Here is a 20,201-nt window from a genome sequence, read left to right as displayed (position 1 = left end):
AATCCCTAAAGACATTTTGGAAATTGTTTGCTTTTTTTTTTCTACTTTTGTCACATTTCTGTTATAGTTATTATTTTTTAATCTAGAATTTGCACACCTTTGCTGGCTGAAAATACAAAACCACCTTTGAATAAATGCTGGAAATGTCAATTAATATGTTAGGATCAGGGGCGGACTGACCATTTGGAAACTCTGGCACTGCCCGAGGGCCCGGGGTCAGTAGGGGGCCCCATGAGATGCCCCTGGTACCTTTTTCATAGGCCTTTGTGAGTTTGGGCAAGGACACAGGGGCCCCATGATCCCCTATTGCCCGGGGGCCCCATGAGTTGTCAGTCCGCCCCTGGTAGATACAAGTGAATGACAGTATTAAAGTATTGTGTCTTGTCACTTTAACCAGGTCTCCGCAAACATGATGTGTGCTTCTTGATCACCCTGCGACCCATCTTACTATATGGAACAAAGATTGATCGGAGACAGTCTATTGTGGAACAGACTGGGCTCATGTATGTACGAGGATGTGAGATTCAAGGCATGCTGGATGAGAAGGGGCGAGTCATTGAAGAAGGTAAGATACTAATAAAACTGCATTGTAGAATTGGTTATAGTTGGAGAATGTTTTAAAGGAAACAAGTAAGTCTGTAAGGTGGATGGTCACTGAAAGTGTTGCTGTGCTCTTGGAACATACCTGAAACTGTCCATAACTGTTTCATTAGAAAATCAGGGACTCGGATCCATTTGGAAGGCTATGAGCTAAAATAGATGGTATCTGAGTCTTGCTAGATAAGGAGAAGAATCTTTGAGGTTTTGCCTGTAATGCAGCCTTACGGTGCTGGACCCTGTGCAGATGGAACCCTGCACAGTTTTAAAATCTGACCAAGGCTCTTCCAGCGGGGTGCTATACGGATCCGAGGCAGTAGCCCCTCAGCATGGGGACTGAGTCCTTGAAGGTCAGTATGACAATGCGTGCCATGATGGGTAAAGGTTGGGGCCTGACGGAAGTCAGGGACCTGCGGCGAGACTGGTAAGATATCTCCTTTTTTCCCTCTCTAAAGAGAAACAAAGCTCTAAATTGGAGGGAAAAGAGAGGTGTTGTGAGTTCCACCAGGGGAGTGCTCACTGTTGTTCCTGAGATGTGCTTGCTCTTTTTGTTTTCGGCCACTAGAGGGAGTGCGGCCAGGAATGGAATTCGGCCATATTTTGTTTATCTGGAGGCCAGGACACATGTGGGCTGCTGCTGAGAGATCTCTTGTGGCCAGGACACAGAGCGGGCTACTCTGTTGGGGCATGTGAGTGCTCCCCTGAGGGGGAAACATGGAGCAGTCAGGAGCCGCCCTAGGTGGCTCATAAGGCAGCATTTGCATTGAGTGTTTTTACTTCAGCACACTACTTGCATAGCTGTATCATTGTGATCTGTGTTACTAATGAAGGTGCACTGTTTTTTGCTATCTGAAGCAATGTCCTCCAGAAAGCAGAGTGGGGGAGGTGCAGCAGCAGAAGAAAAGGGCACTAATGTACCACCGCCAGGTCCTGAGGAACCTAGGCAAAGGTCCACTGTAATATTCTCTCCTGACAGGCCAGAAGCGACTGGGCAGTCTGAGCTGCTGCGTCTGACTGGCATTTTGGCTGCTTCTGGGGCTTCTACCTCAGCATATGTAACCAGGGATGATCTTGCTTCAGCCTTAGCAGGTTTAGAAGATAAGATCGCTGGGGTGATTGCATCTGTTTCTTAGGGGACTAAGAAGCGGGATAGATCCCCGTCATAAGAACCAACAATCCTTGAGCAGGAATGGGTGGAGCCTGAGGATAAGGAAGAGCTGGATGAAGGTCAGGCAGTAGAATTTCTGTGTGAGGAGTCACAGCCTGAGGAGAAGCAGGAGGTCTCTGCCTCCCAGTCTCAGAGATTTTTAGTCCAAAACCTCACTGATATAGTACAGTCTGGATCCGGCTACCTCTAATAGAAGCCTCTGAAGTTACTTATTCTTCCCTGGGCTCTTTGAAGCCTAAACAGAGTACTCAGGCCTTTCCAGTGCATCCTCTTCTGGAGAAAATTATGTATGCTGACTGGGACCACCCAGACAGGGTTTTTGTCCCACCAAATGGGGTTTTCTGTTTTGTACTCTATGGAACAAAAGTTTAAGAAACTGGGGTTGCCTGTAATGGATGCAGCTGTTTCATCCCTGAATAAATCTTTAACATGTTCTGTGGATAATGTAAAGGTTTTCAAGGACCCAGCAGATGATAAGCTGGAGTCTTTCCTTAAGACCTCCTTCTCCCTGGCAGGTTCTGCCGCACAGCCAGCTGTGGTAGCTATTGGCATTTGCCAGAGTCTTTCTGACTGTGTCAAGCAACAGATTGGAAGACCAACAGGGCAGGGGGAATGCTCGGCAGAGGATTTGGAGGATGTTCTGCATGCTTTGTGTTTAACGGTTGATGCTCTTAAGGAATCCAGCAAATTTCTCGCTTGGCCCTCTTATCAGTTCACATGCGCAGGGTTTTGTTGCTGAAGAATTGGTCAGCAGAACTGCCATTCAAAAAATTTTTGCCAGGTTTTTCTTTCATGGGCAATGGCTGTTTGGGGAAGATTTGGACAAATATATCCAAAAGATTTCAGGCAATAAAAGTACTCTTCTACCCTCTAAGAGGAAATTAAAACGCACTTCTTTTAAGGTGTCATGGGCTTTGGTTGCTGGAGCCTCATCTACCATACAGTTGTTTCGCCACACACAGGTCCCAGCCTGCAGGGGTAGATTTCAGAATCAAAACCCAAGGAGGCCTTGGGTGCAAAAGTTGTCTAATACAGATCCAAAGTCTGCCTCCTTATGAAGGGGCGCCCCCACTTGTTAGGGTGGGGGAAGGCTTTTGAATGTTGTGGCCGCATGGAGGACTCCAATCAAACACAAATGTGTCATTTCCACGATTTCTCTGGGGTACAGACTAGAATTTCGGGTACTTCCCTCTCCCCGGGATCAAATGTACCAACAAATCCAGAGCAAAGAAGAGCTTTATTTCAGGCACTCTATTGCCTATTGACTCAAGGAGTAATCACAGAGGTTCCAGCGGGCGAATGGTTTCAGGGGTTTTATTCAAACCTGTTTACAGTCCCAAAACCATATGGGGATTTAAGGCCCATTTTTGGACCTCAAAGGGCTAAATCAATTCCTATATGTCCGATTCTTTCGTATGGAATCAGTTTGATCAGCAGTGGCCTTCCTACAGGAGGGAGATTTTTTGGCATCCATAGACCTGCATACCTGCATGTACTGATATTCATTCCTCACCAAAGATTTCTGCGGTTTGCAGTAGAGGCTCAGCATTACCAGTTCATAGCACTACCTTTTGGGCTGGCCACGGCTCCCAGAGTTTTAAAAAAAAAAATGTCTTCCTCCGATGCTGGGGCTACTCAGAACTCGGGGATTATTGTTCACGGGTTATCTAGATGATCTCTTGCTCAGAAATCGGTTGGTGCCAGATCTGAAGCAGGATGTGGTCCTTACGATGCAGATCCTGGAATAGCAGAGCTGGGTGCTCAACCTCAAGAAGTCAGCCCTGGAACCAGTGCAGAGCCTGGAGTATTTGGGACTGGTCCTAGACAAGGTTCAGGCAAAGATATTTCTGCCTCCAGGGAAATGTTGCATCCTGAGGAATGAGGGTTTGCAGTTTGAAGGCCAAGAGGAGGTATCCTTCAATTCGCCTCTGTATGAGGTTGCTGGGGAAGATGGTGTTTTCTTTCAAGGCTATTCCCTATGCTCAATTCCACTCCAGACTGCTGCAGAGGTCTGGATGGAACAAAAAGATTCCTGCCCTGGTTTACTGCATATCTCTGTCTCCGGAGGTGCAGCAGAGCCGGAATTGGTGGTTGATAACTCACAAATTGGAGAAGGGAAGATCCTTTTGGCATGTGGTGTGGAAGTTGGTAACCACCGATGCAAGCCTTTCAGGTAGGGGGGCCTTGCTGGAGGAGGCCACAGTTCAGGAAACATGGCTTCCACAGGAAAGGGTTCTTCCCATCAATGTACTGGAACTTCGAGTAATGAGGCTGGCTCTGAGATATTTGACACCCAGGCTTCAGGGTTGGCCTGTAAGGATTCAGTCCAACAATGCAACAGCAGCCACATATATCAACGACCAGGGCGGTACCAGGAGTCAAGGTGCCCAGAAGGAGGTGAACTACATTCTGACCTGGAAAGAGAGATGTGTTCCAAGTCTGTCAGCAGTGTTCATTCCAGGTGTGGTTTATCTCAGTCGCTGGCACTTGATTCCAGGGGAAGTCTGACAGCAATGTGGTTGCCCGGATGTAGATCTATTGGCATCCAGGTTCAACAATAAGGTCAGTCTTTTTGTGTCCAGGGTAAGGGGCGCTTGTGCGGCAGGGGTAGACGCCTTGGTGATCCCATGGAACCAGTTCTCACTGATTTAGGCTTTTCCTTCGATCCAGCTGCTGCCATGTCTCTTACGCAGAATTCTTGAGGAGTCTATTCTGGTGAAACGGATTGCTCTGGCTTGGCCCAGGAGGGCCTGGTATGCGGACATAGTGAAGATGGCAGTAGATGGGCTGTGGGCCCTGCCGTATCGACCAGACCTGTTGTCTCGAGGTCCCATATTGAACCCAGCTTTACGGTCAATAAATTTTATGGTGTGGCTATTGAAACCCAGATCCTGAAGGATAGGGGAGTGTTAGATTCTTCATCCCCATCATGTTGGGTGCTAGAAAGGAAGTTTCTGTGAACATTTATTACAGAACCTGGAAGACTTACATTGCCTGTTGTGAGGGTCACAAATGGCACCCACGAAAGTATGTGATTGGCAGGATTCTGTCGTTTCTTCAGACAGGGTCGTAGAAGAATTTGGCTGTTGGGTACCATTAAGGGCCAGGTTTCAGCATTATCCATTTTTTTCCAGAGGCCCATTGCGTCTCATTCTTTGGTCTGCACTTTTTTGCAAGGAGTAATGCGTATGGCTCCTTCTGTCAGGTTGCCTTTGTGTTCTTGGGAACTAAACTTGGTTTTGGAGGTTTTGCAAAAGCCACCATTTGAATCTATTGGAGAATTTCCACTGGTCCTATTGACATGTAAGGTGTTGTTTCTAGTGGCAAACACTTCTACGAGAAGGGGTGTCAGAGCTGGCAGCTCTATCTTGCAGAGAACTAATTCTGGTTTTGCATTATAAGGTGGTGTTGCGACCTCATCCGTGCTTTTTGCCAAAGGTGGTTTCTGGTTTTCATCTCTATCAGGACATAGTTCTTCCTTCATTCTTTCCTGGGCCTCAGTCAGCAAGAGAGATATCTTTGCATACCTTGGATGTGGTTTGTGCCATAAGAGTATTCTTGAAGCCGTCATCCCAGGTCAGGAGGTCAGATGCTCTGTGCTGCCAGAGGGGCCTAGGAAGGGGCAGGCGGCATCCAAGGCAACTATTTCTCACTCTATCCGCCAATTGATCATTCAAGCCTATGGTTTGAAAAGTAAAGTCCCACCCTTTCGGGTGAAGGCACACTCCACCAGGGTGGAGCGTGGGGGCATCTTGGGTAATCCGCCATCAAGCGTCAGTGACTCAGTGTTGCAAGGCCGCTACATGGTCTTCGGTTCACACATTTACAAGATTCTACCAGGTGGATGTCAGAGCCACAGTGTTTTACGAATGGCTGAGTAGGTCCTGACGGATTATTGATGGTGGCTATCATACTGTCACCCTTCCCTCAAATTTCTTATTGCTTTGGGACATCCCACATAGTCATGAATAGCCTGCTCTGTGTCCCGTGATGTACGAAAAAGAAAATTTGGATTTTTTTGTACATACATGTAAAATCCATTTCTTGGAGTACATCATGGAACACAGAGGTCCCACCCCTCTTTCAGGAATGTCATTGCTTGCTACAAAAGCTTGGGTACTTCCTGTATATCAGGTTATATAGGGGAGAATCTCCTCTCTGATTGGTCCCGTGATGTACTCCAAGAAATGGATTTTACAGGTAAGTATGTAGAAAAAAATCCAATTTTTGTGCAGTGACAGCTTTATCCCTGCTCAAAAATACTAATATTTTTACCGTTTTTGGACAGTGTTCAATTAAAAATCTATGGTGAAGGAACCATCTTTAACATGAGTCCACAGGTCTGGCTAGTGCACATAAGTGCAGATCTGCACAAGCACAGAGTGAGGCCATCTGCAAGCTGCAGTAAATTGCTTTTCATGTATCATTCATGCTGACAGTTTGAGTTTGAATTAAAGCACCAGTAGCGTAAAATCCCAGTATTTTCTGAACCTGGTGTGGCATGTACAACTGACCATAGAAGCAAACTGATGTACCTGCTTGTACTTTACTATACACCAATGCATTTGTGCAAATTCTGCATTATAGGAATACAGTATGCACTTGTTTACACTGATGCACAAATAGAAATGGTAAGGCCTGTTGCAAAAATTTGGGAAAATTTTTTTTTTTCTGTTTTTTTTTTTTCAAAGCCATTTTTTAACTTTATTTCCATAAAAATTGAAAAAATGTGAAATATGTTCTTTTACAATTATAAATAATTTATCTATGACATGGTATTCAAACTGTATAACATGAAGTATTCCCTTGACCTGGTGCACTTCTCACCTTATTGACCTAAAATTAACAAAATATAAACAATTATCAAGTGCCTTATTTATATTATAGAGTTCAAAATGCTATATTATTAAATAGTCTAGTCCAACAAACTGATTGCAGAAATAAAGTGCTCAATCCAACACAGATTCTATCAGAGAAAAAAGATCTTGAAAGTATTAAATCATGATTCCTCCACCAAATTAAATCAGCGTCTTACCAAAAACATTGCTATTGATATCAATAAATCAATACACCCCTGTGTGCTCTCAATCTGCACTAGTCCATCTATAGCTGTGATTTACTAATGAATCACAGTCATCTTCCCACTGCACTGAGATTGTACGGCACATTAGTCCTGCAGCCTCCTGGAATGTGTGATGTGTCCCAGGAGGCTGTGGGGAGGGGACAGGTGACATAATCTTTTCTTGGGTGAGGATTACAGGAGAGGGAGCTGGTACGACAAGAAATGGTACTCGCTTCCCCCCTTCCCCCAAAAATCTGCTCTAGTTGCTGGAACTGCACTCAGTGAACCCTAGGAAAATGGTCAAAGGCTTTGCTTTGTTTGTGTAAGACACTAGACATGACAACTAATTTTACCGTTTATGTAGGGCCTGAACCAAAGCCTAAACTCAAAGGAGATTCAAGAACCTTCCGAGTGTTTCTAGATCCCAATCAGTATCAGCAAGACATGACAAACACTATTCAGAATGGAGCTGAAGATGTGTATGAAACATTCAACCTGATCATGAGGAGGAAACCTAAAGAAAATAACTTCAAGGTCAGTATTGAACCCTTCTTGCGTAGATAATTATGCTCAAGTGATAAAGGGTTAGATCGTCTGTCAGTTTACAGTATGTTTGGGGAGAATTGCCCTCATTTGCTACATTGTCCAGAAAGGAGAGGGATATACCCTCTTCTAAAGGGACTCCTAATTCGGGTGCAGGCAGAAAATTCCACCACAGCGGCATATATTGACCATCAAGGGATTCTCTGGCTCTGGTCTCTGATGCTCTAATTATCACTTGGTCTTAGTTCAGGCTAATTTATGCCTTTCCTCCACTGAAATATGCCTTGCCTGCTCCACAAAATAGAGCAAGAGAGGAAAACAGTGATCCTACTTGCCCAGAAGAACCTGGTTTATAGACATACTCAAACCTCTGCTGCTCTCAGGTGGCGTGCCAATGGTCTGGTAATTATGCAGTCTTTTTGCCTGTGATATTTTTGTTCTGATTGTGTGTTGTACTTCAGTTTTGAGTTGTGCTCTCCCCTCCTTGAGAATGGAGAGGTTCCTATTATCTGTCCATCACTGAGCCATTATACTAGACCATTTAAACAGTGTAGGTTGGCAGACAGGTTAGATCTGATGAAGAAGACATGACCCTTGAAACCTGTTAGCTTCTGTGTATGATCAGCGCACTTGCAGTCCTTTGAGAAATTTGAGCCATCTGCTCCAGTGTTGAATGGGACTTTATTAATTAATTGACCGATCTGTGAATTTTAAATGTGACAGTGGCTGCTGTGAGAAGAAATACTGGTATAACATGTTGCTAAAGGTGAACCTATCCCTATATTGAAACAGACATTTCTCAGCCCAATATTCTGTTCCCCACATGCATTCAGAATAGTATATTTGATGCCAAAATAATCCAATAAATTGGTCTTCACTAAATATTTAAATATGTATTTTTATGAAAAATCAATATTCTTTCAAAAAATGGTGTACAGCCAACTTAGTGTTACTAAATCCACAAAAGTAAAATCGGTCTGTATATATACACTGTGGAACCTAAGGGGTTAATCCTCTGAAAAAATGCTGTTTGATCCTGACGTCTCTGATCCTCCCCTTCTTCCAATGTCCCCCCTCTTATTTCCTAATAAGACATATTGTGTGGAGTCACTGCACATGCTCAGTTTGGTGTGTATTACTAGAGAAGGTTTTTTTTTTTTTCCCTTTGGGAGAGTGCATGTGATCAGCACTGTCCAGACAGAGGTCAGGGGTTTTGCATCCTCCTAGAGCAAAATGAAAACTGCTGCTACAAGCTTTAACATGTGTTCGGCTGGGCATTGATAGAAATCACATGACTGCTCTAACAGCTGATGAGAAAAGGTATTTAGCAGGTTATATTTACTAAAATCATTGCACTTCCATGTACTGTGGGAGACCAGATGTAGTGAATGCAGGGTACTGGGTTTAGTAAACACTTTAACTGTGTAGTGTTAAAAATCTAAAATCGATCCATCAACTAGAACATCTGTCATATCTTCTCCTATTCAATAAAGTTTACGTTTTATCAGCAAATTTCCATGTTTATCCTATAATGTTTTCCAGTATGCTTGATAGCTTCTCCAAAGTATGTGCCAGTTCATTTTACATCCAATTAAACCTGCCAGAAAGTGCAGCTGGAAGGAGATTACATCTCTAGAGAAGTCATCATTGGGAATCTGCCCAATATACAACACCAATCCAAACTTGTATGTTGGCAGATGACATTCATAAAAATAAAGATATCACCATGCTAGCCCCAGATGTCTTGCAGACATTCCTTTCACATGGACACCACTGTTGTCAAGCAGAGGAAGTGCGCCCCTAGATCCAACTGTCTGTTTTTATATTGCACAGCCAGACATATCATCTAAGGGGTCTGTTCACTAAAGCATAGTGATGTGATATTGTCTTTACCATGTGTTATCTTCTAAATTTTAAATTCAAGAAAGGGTGTATTGCAAAGGTCAGGTGATTTCCACTGCATGCACATTAAACTAACATTTAATTGCTGTATATTGTATTTAAAGGTCAATTTACAAATTGTTGCAAGCTTATTAGCTTCCTAAAATACAGCTCGCTTTTGGCAGGTGATAGTTGTAATGGTCTGGGACGTGTCTGTGTAGAAGAGCAGGAAAAGAAAACTTTGTGAAAGCAACTAATGGCCCATGAGAAATAAAGACTTTCCATTGTTAAATAACCATTGCTTCAAAAAACCCTACTTGTGAGGTATATGGTGCTTATAAAATGTATTCAACCTCTTGGAAGTTTTCATGTTTCTTTGTCGTACATCACGGAACACAAAGCAGGCTATTCATGACTATGTGCGTTATATGCCACCTGTAGGTGAATGGACACTGGCCGACCAATCAGAGAGGAGTTACTCCCTTATATAACCCCTCCTACACAGGAAGTACTTCAGTTTTTTCGCCAGTGTCTGTAAGGTGGATGGTCACTGAAAGTGTTGCTTGTGATCCTGGAGCATACCTAAGGTCTAGTACAGTTCCTTCAAGAATCATGGACTTTAATCGGATCTATTCAGAAAGCTGTGAGCCAAAATGGATGGTACCAGAGCCTCGCTGGATAGGGAGAAGAATCCTTGGGGTTTTGCCTATAATGCAGCCTTACGGCACCTGACCCCATGTAGATGGGCCCTTTGTGCAGGTTTAAATCTGACTAAGGTGCTCTCCAGCGGGGTGCTATACGGGTCTGAGGTAGTGGCCCCACATTATGGGGACAAGTCCTTGAAGGTCTGTATGACAATGCCCGCCGTGATGGGTGAAGGTTGGTGCCTGGTGTCTTAAGTCTGGGACCTGCGGTGGGATTGATAAGCTTGTTCTTTTTCTCTCTCTCTGTTAAAAAAAAAAAAAAAAAAAAAAAAAAAGTTGGGGCCACTGGAGGGAGCATTTTGGTCTCTAGAAGTGCAGCCAGCCATTGGCCGTGGGGTGCATGTGCATTCAGCGGAAATGGAAGTCAGCCATATTTAGTTAGCAGGAGGCCTGGGCACACGTGGGCTGCTGCATCTGCCGCTGAGGGATTCCTGCGGTGGGGACACAGAGCAGGCTATTCAGTGGGGCAGGTGAGTACTCCCCTGGGGGGGAAGGAGCGTTGCTCAGTCAGGAGCCACCTTTGGTGGCCTGTATGGTCAGCAATTTGCATTGTTTTCTTTAGCACACTACTTTCATAGCTGTATCTTGTGGTATGTGTTTTACTATTAGAGGTGCACAGGTTTTTATGCTATCTGAAGTAATGTCTTCCAGAAAGCGGAGTGGGGGAGACACAGCAGGTAAGGGCACTAATGAGCCACCGCCAGGTCCCGAGGAACCTAGCCAAATGTCTGCTGTAATATCGTCTCCTGAGAGACCAGAAGCGACTAGCCAGTCTGAGCCACTGCATTTAATTGGCATGATGGCTACTGCTGGGGCATCTGTCTCGGCATATGTAACCAAGGATGATCTTGCTTCAGCCTTAGAGGGTTTAGAGGATAGGATCGCAAGGATGATTGCATTGGTTTCACAAGGGGCTAAGAAGCTGGAGAGGTCCCCATCACTAGAGCCACCAATCCTGGAGCAGGAATAGGTGGAACCTGAGAATGAGCAACTGGAGGAAGGTCAGGCAGTAGATTCTCTATAGGAAGGGTCACAGCCTGAAGAGTAGTAGGCAGTCTCTGCCTCCCAATCTCTGAGGCTATTGGTCCAGGACCTCACTGATCTGTTACGATCTGGATTCAGGCTACCTCTGATAGAAACCTCCTGAGATTACTTATTCTTCTCTGGGCTCTTTGAGAGTCTCTGCAGAGAGACCGAGGATGTTCCACGTGCTTTATGTTTTGCGGTTGATGCTCTTAAGGATTCAATTCAGCAAATTTCTCTCTTGACCCTCTTATCAGTACATGTGCGCAGTTTTATGGCTAAAGTGTTGGTCGGCAGAACTGCCAGGCAAAAAATTATTGGGGAAGATTTGGACAAATATATCCAAAAGATTTCAGGAGGAAAGAGTTCTCTTCTACCCTTTTTAAAGGAGATCCAATAGCCCTACTTTTAAGGTGTCAGGGGCTTCGGTTGCTGGCCCCTCATCTACCAGGCAGTCGTTTCATTGCATACAGGCCCCATCCTTCAATGGCAGAACTCAGAATCAAAACCTGAGGAGGCCCTAGGTGAAAAGGTCATCCAAGGCAGATCCAAAGTCCACCTCCTTATGAAGGGGCGCCCCCATTCGTTCAGGTGGGGGACAGGCTTTCAGATTTTTTTGCTGCCTGGAGGGCTCTGATCCAGGATAAGTGGGTTATTTCCACGATTTCTCTGGGTTACAGACTAGAATTTTGGGTCTTTCCCCCTCTCTGGTTTCTAAAATCAAATATACTGATAAATCAAGAGAAGAGCTTTGTTACAGCCACTCGATCACTTATTGTCTCGGGGTGTTCAGAGGTTCCAGCGGATGAAAGGTTTCAGGGGTTTTATGCAAACCTGTTCACAGTCCCAAAGCCAAATGGGGATATAAGGCCTATTTAGGACTTCAAGGGGCTGAATCAGTTTCTAAATGTTAGGTCTTTTCATATGGAATTAGTTTGGTCAGTAGTGGCCTTTTTACAGGAAGGAGATTTTTTAGGTGTCCATAGACATCAAGGGCGCATACTTTCATGTGCCGATATTCATTCTTCACCAAAATTTCTGCAGTTTGCAGTAGGGGCTCAGCATTTCAAGTTCTTAGCACTACTGTTTGAGCTGGCCACAGCTCCCAGAGTTCACAAAAATTCTTGCTCCAGTGTTGGGGCTGTTGCTTAGAGATCGGTTGGTGCCAGAATGAAGCAGGATGTGGGCCTTATGACGCAGTTCAAGTTCACGAAGTCAGCCCTGGAGCCAGTACAGAGCCTGGAGTATTTGGGGATGATCCTAGACACAATTCAGGCAAGGAATTTTTGCCTCCAGGGAAATGTTGCGCTCTGAGGAATGAGGTTTGCAGTTGAAAAGCCAAGAGGTATCATTCAATTCACCTCTGTATGAGGTTGTTGGAAAAGATTATGTCCTCGTTTGAGGCTATTCCCTATGCCCAATTCCACTCCAGACCGCTGCAAAGGAACGTTCTGTTTGGAACAAGAGGGTTCTGGCCTTGGATTACTATATGTGTCTGTCTCTAGAGGTACTACGAAGCCTGAATTGGTGGTTGATGACTCACAATTTTGAGGGAAGGAGATCCTTTCGGCCAGTGGTGTGGAAATCGGTAACCACTGATGACAGCCTCTCAGGTTCTGGGCTGTCTTGGAAAAGGCCACAGTTCAGGGAACGTGGCTTCCACGGGAAAGGATTCTACCCATCAATGTCCTGGAACTTCTGGCAGTGAGGCTGGCTCTGAGGTATTGGACATCCAGCCTTCAGGGTTGCCTATAAGAATTAAGTCCGACAATGTCACAGCAGTGACATACATCTACCACCAGGGTAGTACCAGGAGTCGAGGAGGTTCAGGAGGAGGTGACTTACATTCTGACTTGGGCAGAGAGATATGTTCCAAGTTTTTTTTCAGTGTTTATTCCAGGGTTGTAAAATTGTAAAATTATCTCAGTTGCCGGTGGTCGATTTCAGGAGGATGGGCTTTGCATCCCAAGGTTTCAGGGGAACCTGCCAGTGATGGGGTTGCCCGTACATAGGTCTATTGGCATTCAGGTTCAGCAACAATGTCGGTCTTTTTGTTTCTAGGGTAAGGGACCCTCATGCGGCAGGGGTGAATGGTGTAGGAATTACAACAGTTTGCATATGTGCCTCCCACTTGTTAAGGGGCCAAAAGTAATGGGACAATTGGCTTCTCAGCTGTTCTATGGCCAGGTGTGTGTTACCTGATTCACCTGGTTCACCTGATTTGGGTGTAAATACCCTCAAATTAAAGCTGACAGTCTGCAGTTAAAGCACATCTTGTTTGTTTCATTTCAAATCCATTGTGGTGGTGTATAGAGCCAAACATGTTAGAATCGTGTCGATGTCCCAATATTTATAGACCTGACTGTATATTGCTCCCAGGTTTACGGTCGCTTAATTTGACGGCATGGCTACTGAAACCCATATCCTGAAGGATAGGGAAGTATTGGATTCAGATAGGACAAAAGTACTAACTCTCCAGCACCTCAAAGGGGCCATTACCAGAGAGAGGCCAGGGTTTTGGTGTGTGAATAACCTATGGATAAAGTCCTGGAGATGCAGCCCTCCTCAGATGGGAAGATCAACGAAGTGAAAAAAAGCACACAGGTGGTGCAAACACCTAGTGCATTATCCAAAGTTTATTAAAATGTTAAAAAAGACAAAAAAAATACTCACAAAATTAGCACATATCAAACCCTGTAAGGCCACAGTAATGGCCGAATTGGTGGCAGAGTGTCTGACTGATGGTGTGATTGGCCAACTGATGGTGTGATTGACCCTCTAATGCATTTTGGGGACGTGTCCCTTTCCTCAGAGTTGACTCAACATAGAATTAGATTTGAATTGTTTCGTTACCAACTCATAGGATAATTTTGAGGGCCCTAGTTAAGCAATTTTCATCAGTGAGGGATAGGGTGTCTTGTTCCAGACGAGACACGTAACCCCCCCCCCCCCCCCCCCGCCTGTGTACTGCACACCAGCTATGAAGCATGTTGGTTGCTGCTTCAGGACTTGAGCAATAAGTCAGCTATGAATTCTGCATCTTGTCAAAGTGTGAAAAGCCACTCATCTACTAGCACTGTTTATAATAGCAGCTGGCAGAGATTTTATACATACATCTGCTATAATTTGGGAGGGGAGGGAAGGGGGGGTTAAATTCATAGACCAGAGGATGAGCTTTAATATGGAAGTGATCACTTCCACAGCCCAGTGAAAGTACCTCCATCTGACTGCCATGCTATCTATCCCAGGCTTTGATGTTCTGCCTGAGGACCCAGGAACAGCATGGCAGGTGTCAAAAGTGAATGGAGCATCATCTAATAGACCCCTGATATCTCAGTAAAGTGACGCTGTCACAGCAAAATGCTATCACATAGGGGGCTGTTGAAGCAATACATCTAGGGCCATGATTCATGGTTAACTAAACAATAACCTGTAAAGTAATTTAAAGCAATGCCTATATACAGTTTTGGTTACTAGAGTTTCAGGTGTCAGCTGGGGAATTTGTGAGCCAGCAGCTGAATGGGACCAGTTTGTTAGGAAGCTAGCGGCCCTGGTGTCCTAGCAGCCACAAACCCTGTGCAGGGAGCTGCCAGTTATTGACAGTTCCCCAGCACATATGCCCAACTCTAAGCACTGGTGGCTCTCTGTACTTAATTATTATATGAATTAGGCACAGGCCATGTAAAGAGACCTTCATGTAACCTGGAAAGACTTGTTTGTCTGAAATGTATCTGGTTGAAAAAGCACTTAGCCTAAAAAGAAAAAAACTACACCCACTGCACCAAAAGACTGTAAGCACTCTGGAGGTTGTATAACTGAAGAAGAGTGGAGTCCTATAAGGAGTTGAAAATTGACTTGCATTGACCTATTTATGATAAATAGAGGTCAGTACCTTTTCGTAAGTGGAAACCTCCGAGGGGATGTGGATGAGCACTGGCAGTTGAAAGATAGGCACACAAGAACAAGACACATGGACTGTATTAGCACTTTATATCTTTCTTCGCACGTATTTGCACTTTGTTACGCTTTGCACATTGACACGTTGCACATATTAGGTCACCAGTAACAATAATAGAGCTGCTCTTTTTTTTTATTTGTTTTAGTCACTACAGTATGTTGAAGCAGCAGCAGATTATATAGGTAAAATTTCCACAGAGTGAGACATTTTAATTTTTGTGGAGTTTTTTTTTTTTTTCAAATTTTTATTCAAAATTTTTCAAGTTTACAAAAAAGAAAAAAAATATGGTACAAAACTCCAAGCAGATCATGATATACAGTAGTAAATGTACAATTTCACAGTACCAGCTTGTTATGCATCTAGCTCTGTGTGCGAGAGTTGGATAGAACCAGTATTCCAGTAAAACCATTAAACATAAAAACTTTGGGAGATCACCACCACATCCTTCAAACTTATATTACATCTAAGAACACAAAAGAACCAATGATTGCATATAAAGAAACCACTTATTGCCCCCAGCACCATCATAAGAAGTAAGTCAACAAACCTAAAGCTTATTATTTCTGATACTATATATTGGCCCACTGGCACACCATCCTCATCCTGCTCTGTATCCCCAGCTCCTCTTATCAATTTAACATTGGACAATTCGTAAGGTTAGTAGGGACAGAGGGGCCAACCCTGGTACTTGCAGCCAGGGATCCCAAAGCTTATTAAATTTGCAAGGAGTACTTCACTGCTGCATGATTTGACGCTCCTTGAGCAGAGTGATATTAATCTGTTCTCTCCAGAACTAAAAAGTTGGAGGAGAAAGGGAGATCAATTTTAATGGAGTTTTTTTTTTTTCCCCGGTAGCTTTAATAGTAATTCACATACAGCGCAGAATATTTTGTTTGTAGATTTTGGTTATGCAGTTACATCAGTACACTTGAATGATAGTTGAGGTGGTGTTGTACTTGCATTCTGGTTGCTGGAGTCCAGTCAATGTGATGGGCAAATTCTGAATATTTGTCTGACACAATTATTTGCAGGATTACCAAACAGACTCATTGACTATTAGACTGTATGTAAAAGGGAAAAAGCACAAGGTGTGGGGAGGTTGGGTGAGCTGATCCATGTCTACTGTATCGGATTAAGTGGCTAATGCTATTGAATGTCTCGGGAGTGGGTATGCTTTGGAATTTTTGTGGGGACACTATAGTTGTGTTAATCAGCTGCATGGATTAACTATGAGATCTGGTACTGGACTTTCATGTCCATACTACTGTATATTCTGTGATGTCATTTTTCTGTATTATAAGGATTACTGCGCTGAATGGGAGCTACACCAACTGCTAGTGCTGATGCTTTGTAGTGAGGGTTGTTAGTTGGTTGCACTTAATGTTTTGTACCTACCTACGAAAATGACATTTAATAAAAAAAAAAGGGAAAAAGCGAAAACGTATCCTATTCTTCATCACTTATCATACTGTTCATTGGTGTTGATGTTTGCTGAATTTTATGTATGCGCCTAACACATATGCTGACTAACTGGTGTAAGAAAGATAGATATATATAGAGAGAGATAGATAGAGAGATAGATATCTATATACACACTTAACTATTTTCAGTCCGCTCCGGTCTAGTCTCTGTCAGTCAGACTAGAGGAAAGAGGGCTTGATAATGGCTGGGAATGTCTGGGAGCAGTGACGTCACCCATAGGCTCCTATGGCCCATCTGTTATTGACACTCCCTCCTCTCCTCTGCTACCGCCACTGACTGACACAGGAGACCTGGATAATGTGACCAGACCAGTGTGGGTTGAAAATACGTGAGTATATACATCTTTCTTACACAGAGTTAGTATAGGTGTGGGTGGGGGGGCATTTTAGCCTGAAATTCTACTTTAAGTTGCCCATACATTTTAGGTTTTTGGCATTCAGCCACATCACCCTGCCAAAACATCATATTCTGAGAGTGGCACCTGGTCAAGGAATTTTTTTTTTTTTTTTACACGTGTTCGTTCAGTAGAAGACTATGAAACAAATGGCTTCTGTCAAGCGGGGACAGCCACGTGCTGATTGAAATTCAGCCAGTTCCTGCTGAACTGGTGAAATTTCAATAAGCATATGGCCAACTTTTAGACTTGTTTTTGCTTTTACTATTTTTCATATTTCAGTGATGGCATTAATTTTCCTCACCCTGTCACTGAGCTTTTTCTCATTTCTTGTTCTATAATGGAAATCGCTGGTTATAGTTCAGCCTAACCTACTGCATGTGTAGCGGTGCGTGTAAGACTTGTAAAAAATCTTTTGTGCAAAAAAAAATAAATAAATTTTCATTGACCAGAACGAGTCTTAATTGCCAGACTTGGAAAAATATTTTGTACAAAAGAGCTTTTAATAACCAAAATTAGTCTGTGTATCAGCTTGTTCATTTACAAAATATTTTTGCAACAGTGGAAATAATATTAATGTAAAGCTTCCAGATTGTTCAGTTATCTGTACATAGAAAATAGACATGCTCATTGATGAAAAAAAAAGCAAGAACATTTCAGGAGTACGGATTGAGTTTTCACTATTTTGTTTTCATTTCGGTCAAATTTAATTTTTAATACAATACTTTGTGTGAGATCAGTGTTCTCTAAGTTGTGTTTTTTTTAATTTGTTTTTTTTTTTGGTGGGGTTCCTACCCATTGTATACTGACATGTAGGTGCTTCATGGATGAGAAGAGGTTTAGTGACTGGTGTCTTTTTACGCATAAAAGCACATAGAAAATACACATGGGGATGGATGTATTGAACAGGAATCAATAGGAGTAAATACACACTTTTGCTGTTCACGCAGTTTTAGTCGGCTAAACAGCATAATTTTGTTGACTGTGCCATCTGCACAAACCACAGAATGTGGTCTTTAATTTCTGCTGCCTATTGTAAAACATGGTATGCAAGCCACTTAGAAATGTTTAAACCTATATTGTACAGTAGCTCACACCGGATGGGATCTGCATTGTATACTGGTTGATCGTAAACAAAAATTGGCACAGTACAAAATGACATTCTGGTATATTTCCATTTTATATTTCACAGCCAGTAGTTCTACATCAGAGGTGACGTCTGTTGCAATAAATTACGTTTAATTAAATGGAGGACATAAGCCGCTTTTATGCTGATAAATCTCTCTACAGAGAAAAGCATGCTTGTTTTTGGTGGAATTTGTAAGCTTAAAAGAGATGTATGGTACTTATACAAATATATATATTCAACCAAGCTCTGTACTGAGAACTGATAGAAGTGATGAAACACAGCTGAACTCTCAGTTCTTCCCTCCGCTCTGAGCAGAGAACGGTGATAGTCAGTCATCAGTTCTCTGCTCTGCCACCCCAGCCCTCACTGAACTGGGGAGGGAGCTGCTGGCTCAGTCTCCCAGCTGTGCAGATGAGAGGCTGAGCCAGCTGCTGGACCAGGCTTCTGGGTGGATCCTGACCATATGGTTGGAATCGTTCCAGAGCCTGGACTGGCTCTGTGACGACAGTGGGCTTTAGCCCGCTGTCAGCTGCAAATGGGTCACAGGAGTGTAGAACAAATTACACTTCTGTGATCCATAGGAGATTACTGGTTTTCTACCATACGCCATGGTCAGGTGTCTGCTGATTATGGCCCTCTCCTCCGGCACATGTCCCCTTCCTTTCCTTTCTCCCCCTCCACCCCACCCTTTTTTTTCCCCTCTATTCTTTTTTTTTTTCTTCCCCCTTTCATTGCTTTAATCTATATTAAAAAGTGTAAGGCATTGGGGAACAGACTCTGGTTGGCAACAGTCCTATATATATTTGCAAGTCTCATTTTCTACTGTTGCTTAATGTCTTTTCACTGTGTTCTGTACATACAAGAGGTGATTGACCTTTATGATACTATCATAACAATAGCCTGTGTTATATATGAGATGCCTGGATCTGAGCTTGAGTTTAACTTTTCATGCCAGTGTTATCTGGAATGCAGCTTTAATTTGTAAGTAAAGCCTGACCTTACCCTCTCCCCAGACTGACCATTCTGCTTTCCAAAGGTGTCTGCTTTACTACGTCATCCAGAATGCAGACTCCCTAATACAGGAAGTGTGTTACTAGCCAGATCACCAGGTGAAAACAGGGAAAAAAGCCTACAAAAAAGAAAAGTAATGTAGACACAACGTCTAAGGACTAGTAAGCAGCAGTATATTACATTTTTGTTTTCGGATTTATTACTGCTTTTAAGTTTTTTTACTTTTTTTTTTTTTAACCCATTGCTACAGTCACATAACCTACCTGTACTGAGGTATGTCCTCCCTGCTGATGGTTCCTGAAGAAATCTTTTGTGCTGTGATGTTTAGTTAACAGCTGTGACCCTCCAGTGCTGCGGGGACTAAGTCCTCATGCATGCAGGGCATACTTAAACTCTGGCTGTTCTGTGGTGAGGGTAGTTAATGCTATTTAATTGTACTATGCCATACTTCTCATTTAAGGTCTAAGAGTGCAGTGCATTTCACAAGCTCCCGACGATAGCCTATCCTTTCCTTCACTTACAAACGTTACTTCACTGAATATAACATGGTGTGTTGGTGGGGGAGGAGGGGGAGGCAGGCCGTCGTCAGGAGCTTCTGAAATGCTATACAGTTTTCATAGTGAATGCAATGCCACGGAAGCCTAAGCGTGTAGGGCACTGTTTTTCAACCAGTGATTTATGTACCCCAAGAAGTAATTGGGGTGACAGCAATAAAAGTGATAGAAAAAAAATGTAAGTGACAGTGTTAAAAAAAAAAAAAAAAAATGAGAGCCCGAAACCAGATCTGATCTCCCCCCACCCCCGGGAGTTCGTGCAAAGGTGACCGCACGCGTCAGTCCTGCACGCGCACAAACGGCATTCGCCGTAATTGTCAGATCATTGGCAGTAATTCTCGCACTAGACATCCTCTGTAAGTCTAACGTGGTAACCTGTAAAGGCTCTTAAAGTGTTGCCGATAAGTAATAACATTTACCTTAGATTGTACGCCCCTTGAGGGTTAGGGACTGATGTGAATGTACAATATATATATATATATATATATATATATATATATATACATATATGGAAAGCGCTGCGCAAATTGACGGTGCTATATAAGTACCTGAAATAAATAAATTTACACCGTTTGCTGTTGCATGGGTGTGCGCAATTTTAAAGTATGACATGTTTGGTATCTATTTACTCAGTGTATTTTACAAAAAAATTGGGTTATATATTTGTGTTTTTTTTGCAATAAAATTCAAAAAAG

General features: G+C 43.2%; 2 protein-coding genes across 6 annotated transcripts in view; one reads left to right on the top strand and one right to left on the bottom strand.

Moving 5' to 3' along the window:
* The window catches only part of LOC149467665 (uncharacterized), a 325,880-nt gene that overhangs the window by 49,124 nt on the left and 256,555 nt on the right, over positions 1-20,201 (bottom strand). The gene's annotated exons all lie outside the window — the stretch shown is intronic.
* Positions 1-20,201, top strand: part of AQR (aquarius intron-binding spliceosomal factor) — a 144,416-nt gene that overhangs the window by 72,536 nt on the left and 51,679 nt on the right. Inside the window, exons 18-19 of the mRNA XM_089671280.1 lie at positions 398-565; positions 7,192-7,361. Of these exons, the coding sequence (XP_089527406.1) occupies positions 398-565; positions 7,192-7,361 (338 nt within the window). The remainder of the gene's footprint in view (positions 1-397; positions 566-7,191; positions 7,362-20,201) is intronic.

Source organism: Staurois parvus, unplaced genomic scaffold (assembly GCF_062004578.1).
Source record: "Staurois parvus isolate SC_StPar_1 unplaced genomic scaffold, SC_StPar_1.0 ptg000104l, whole genome shotgun sequence".
In the NCBI taxonomy this organism is placed as follows: Eukaryota; Metazoa; Chordata; class Amphibia; order Anura; family Ranidae; genus Staurois; species Staurois parvus.
The sequence above is the reverse complement of the archived record's forward strand: the minus strand, read 5'-3'. Positions and strand labels throughout refer to the sequence as shown.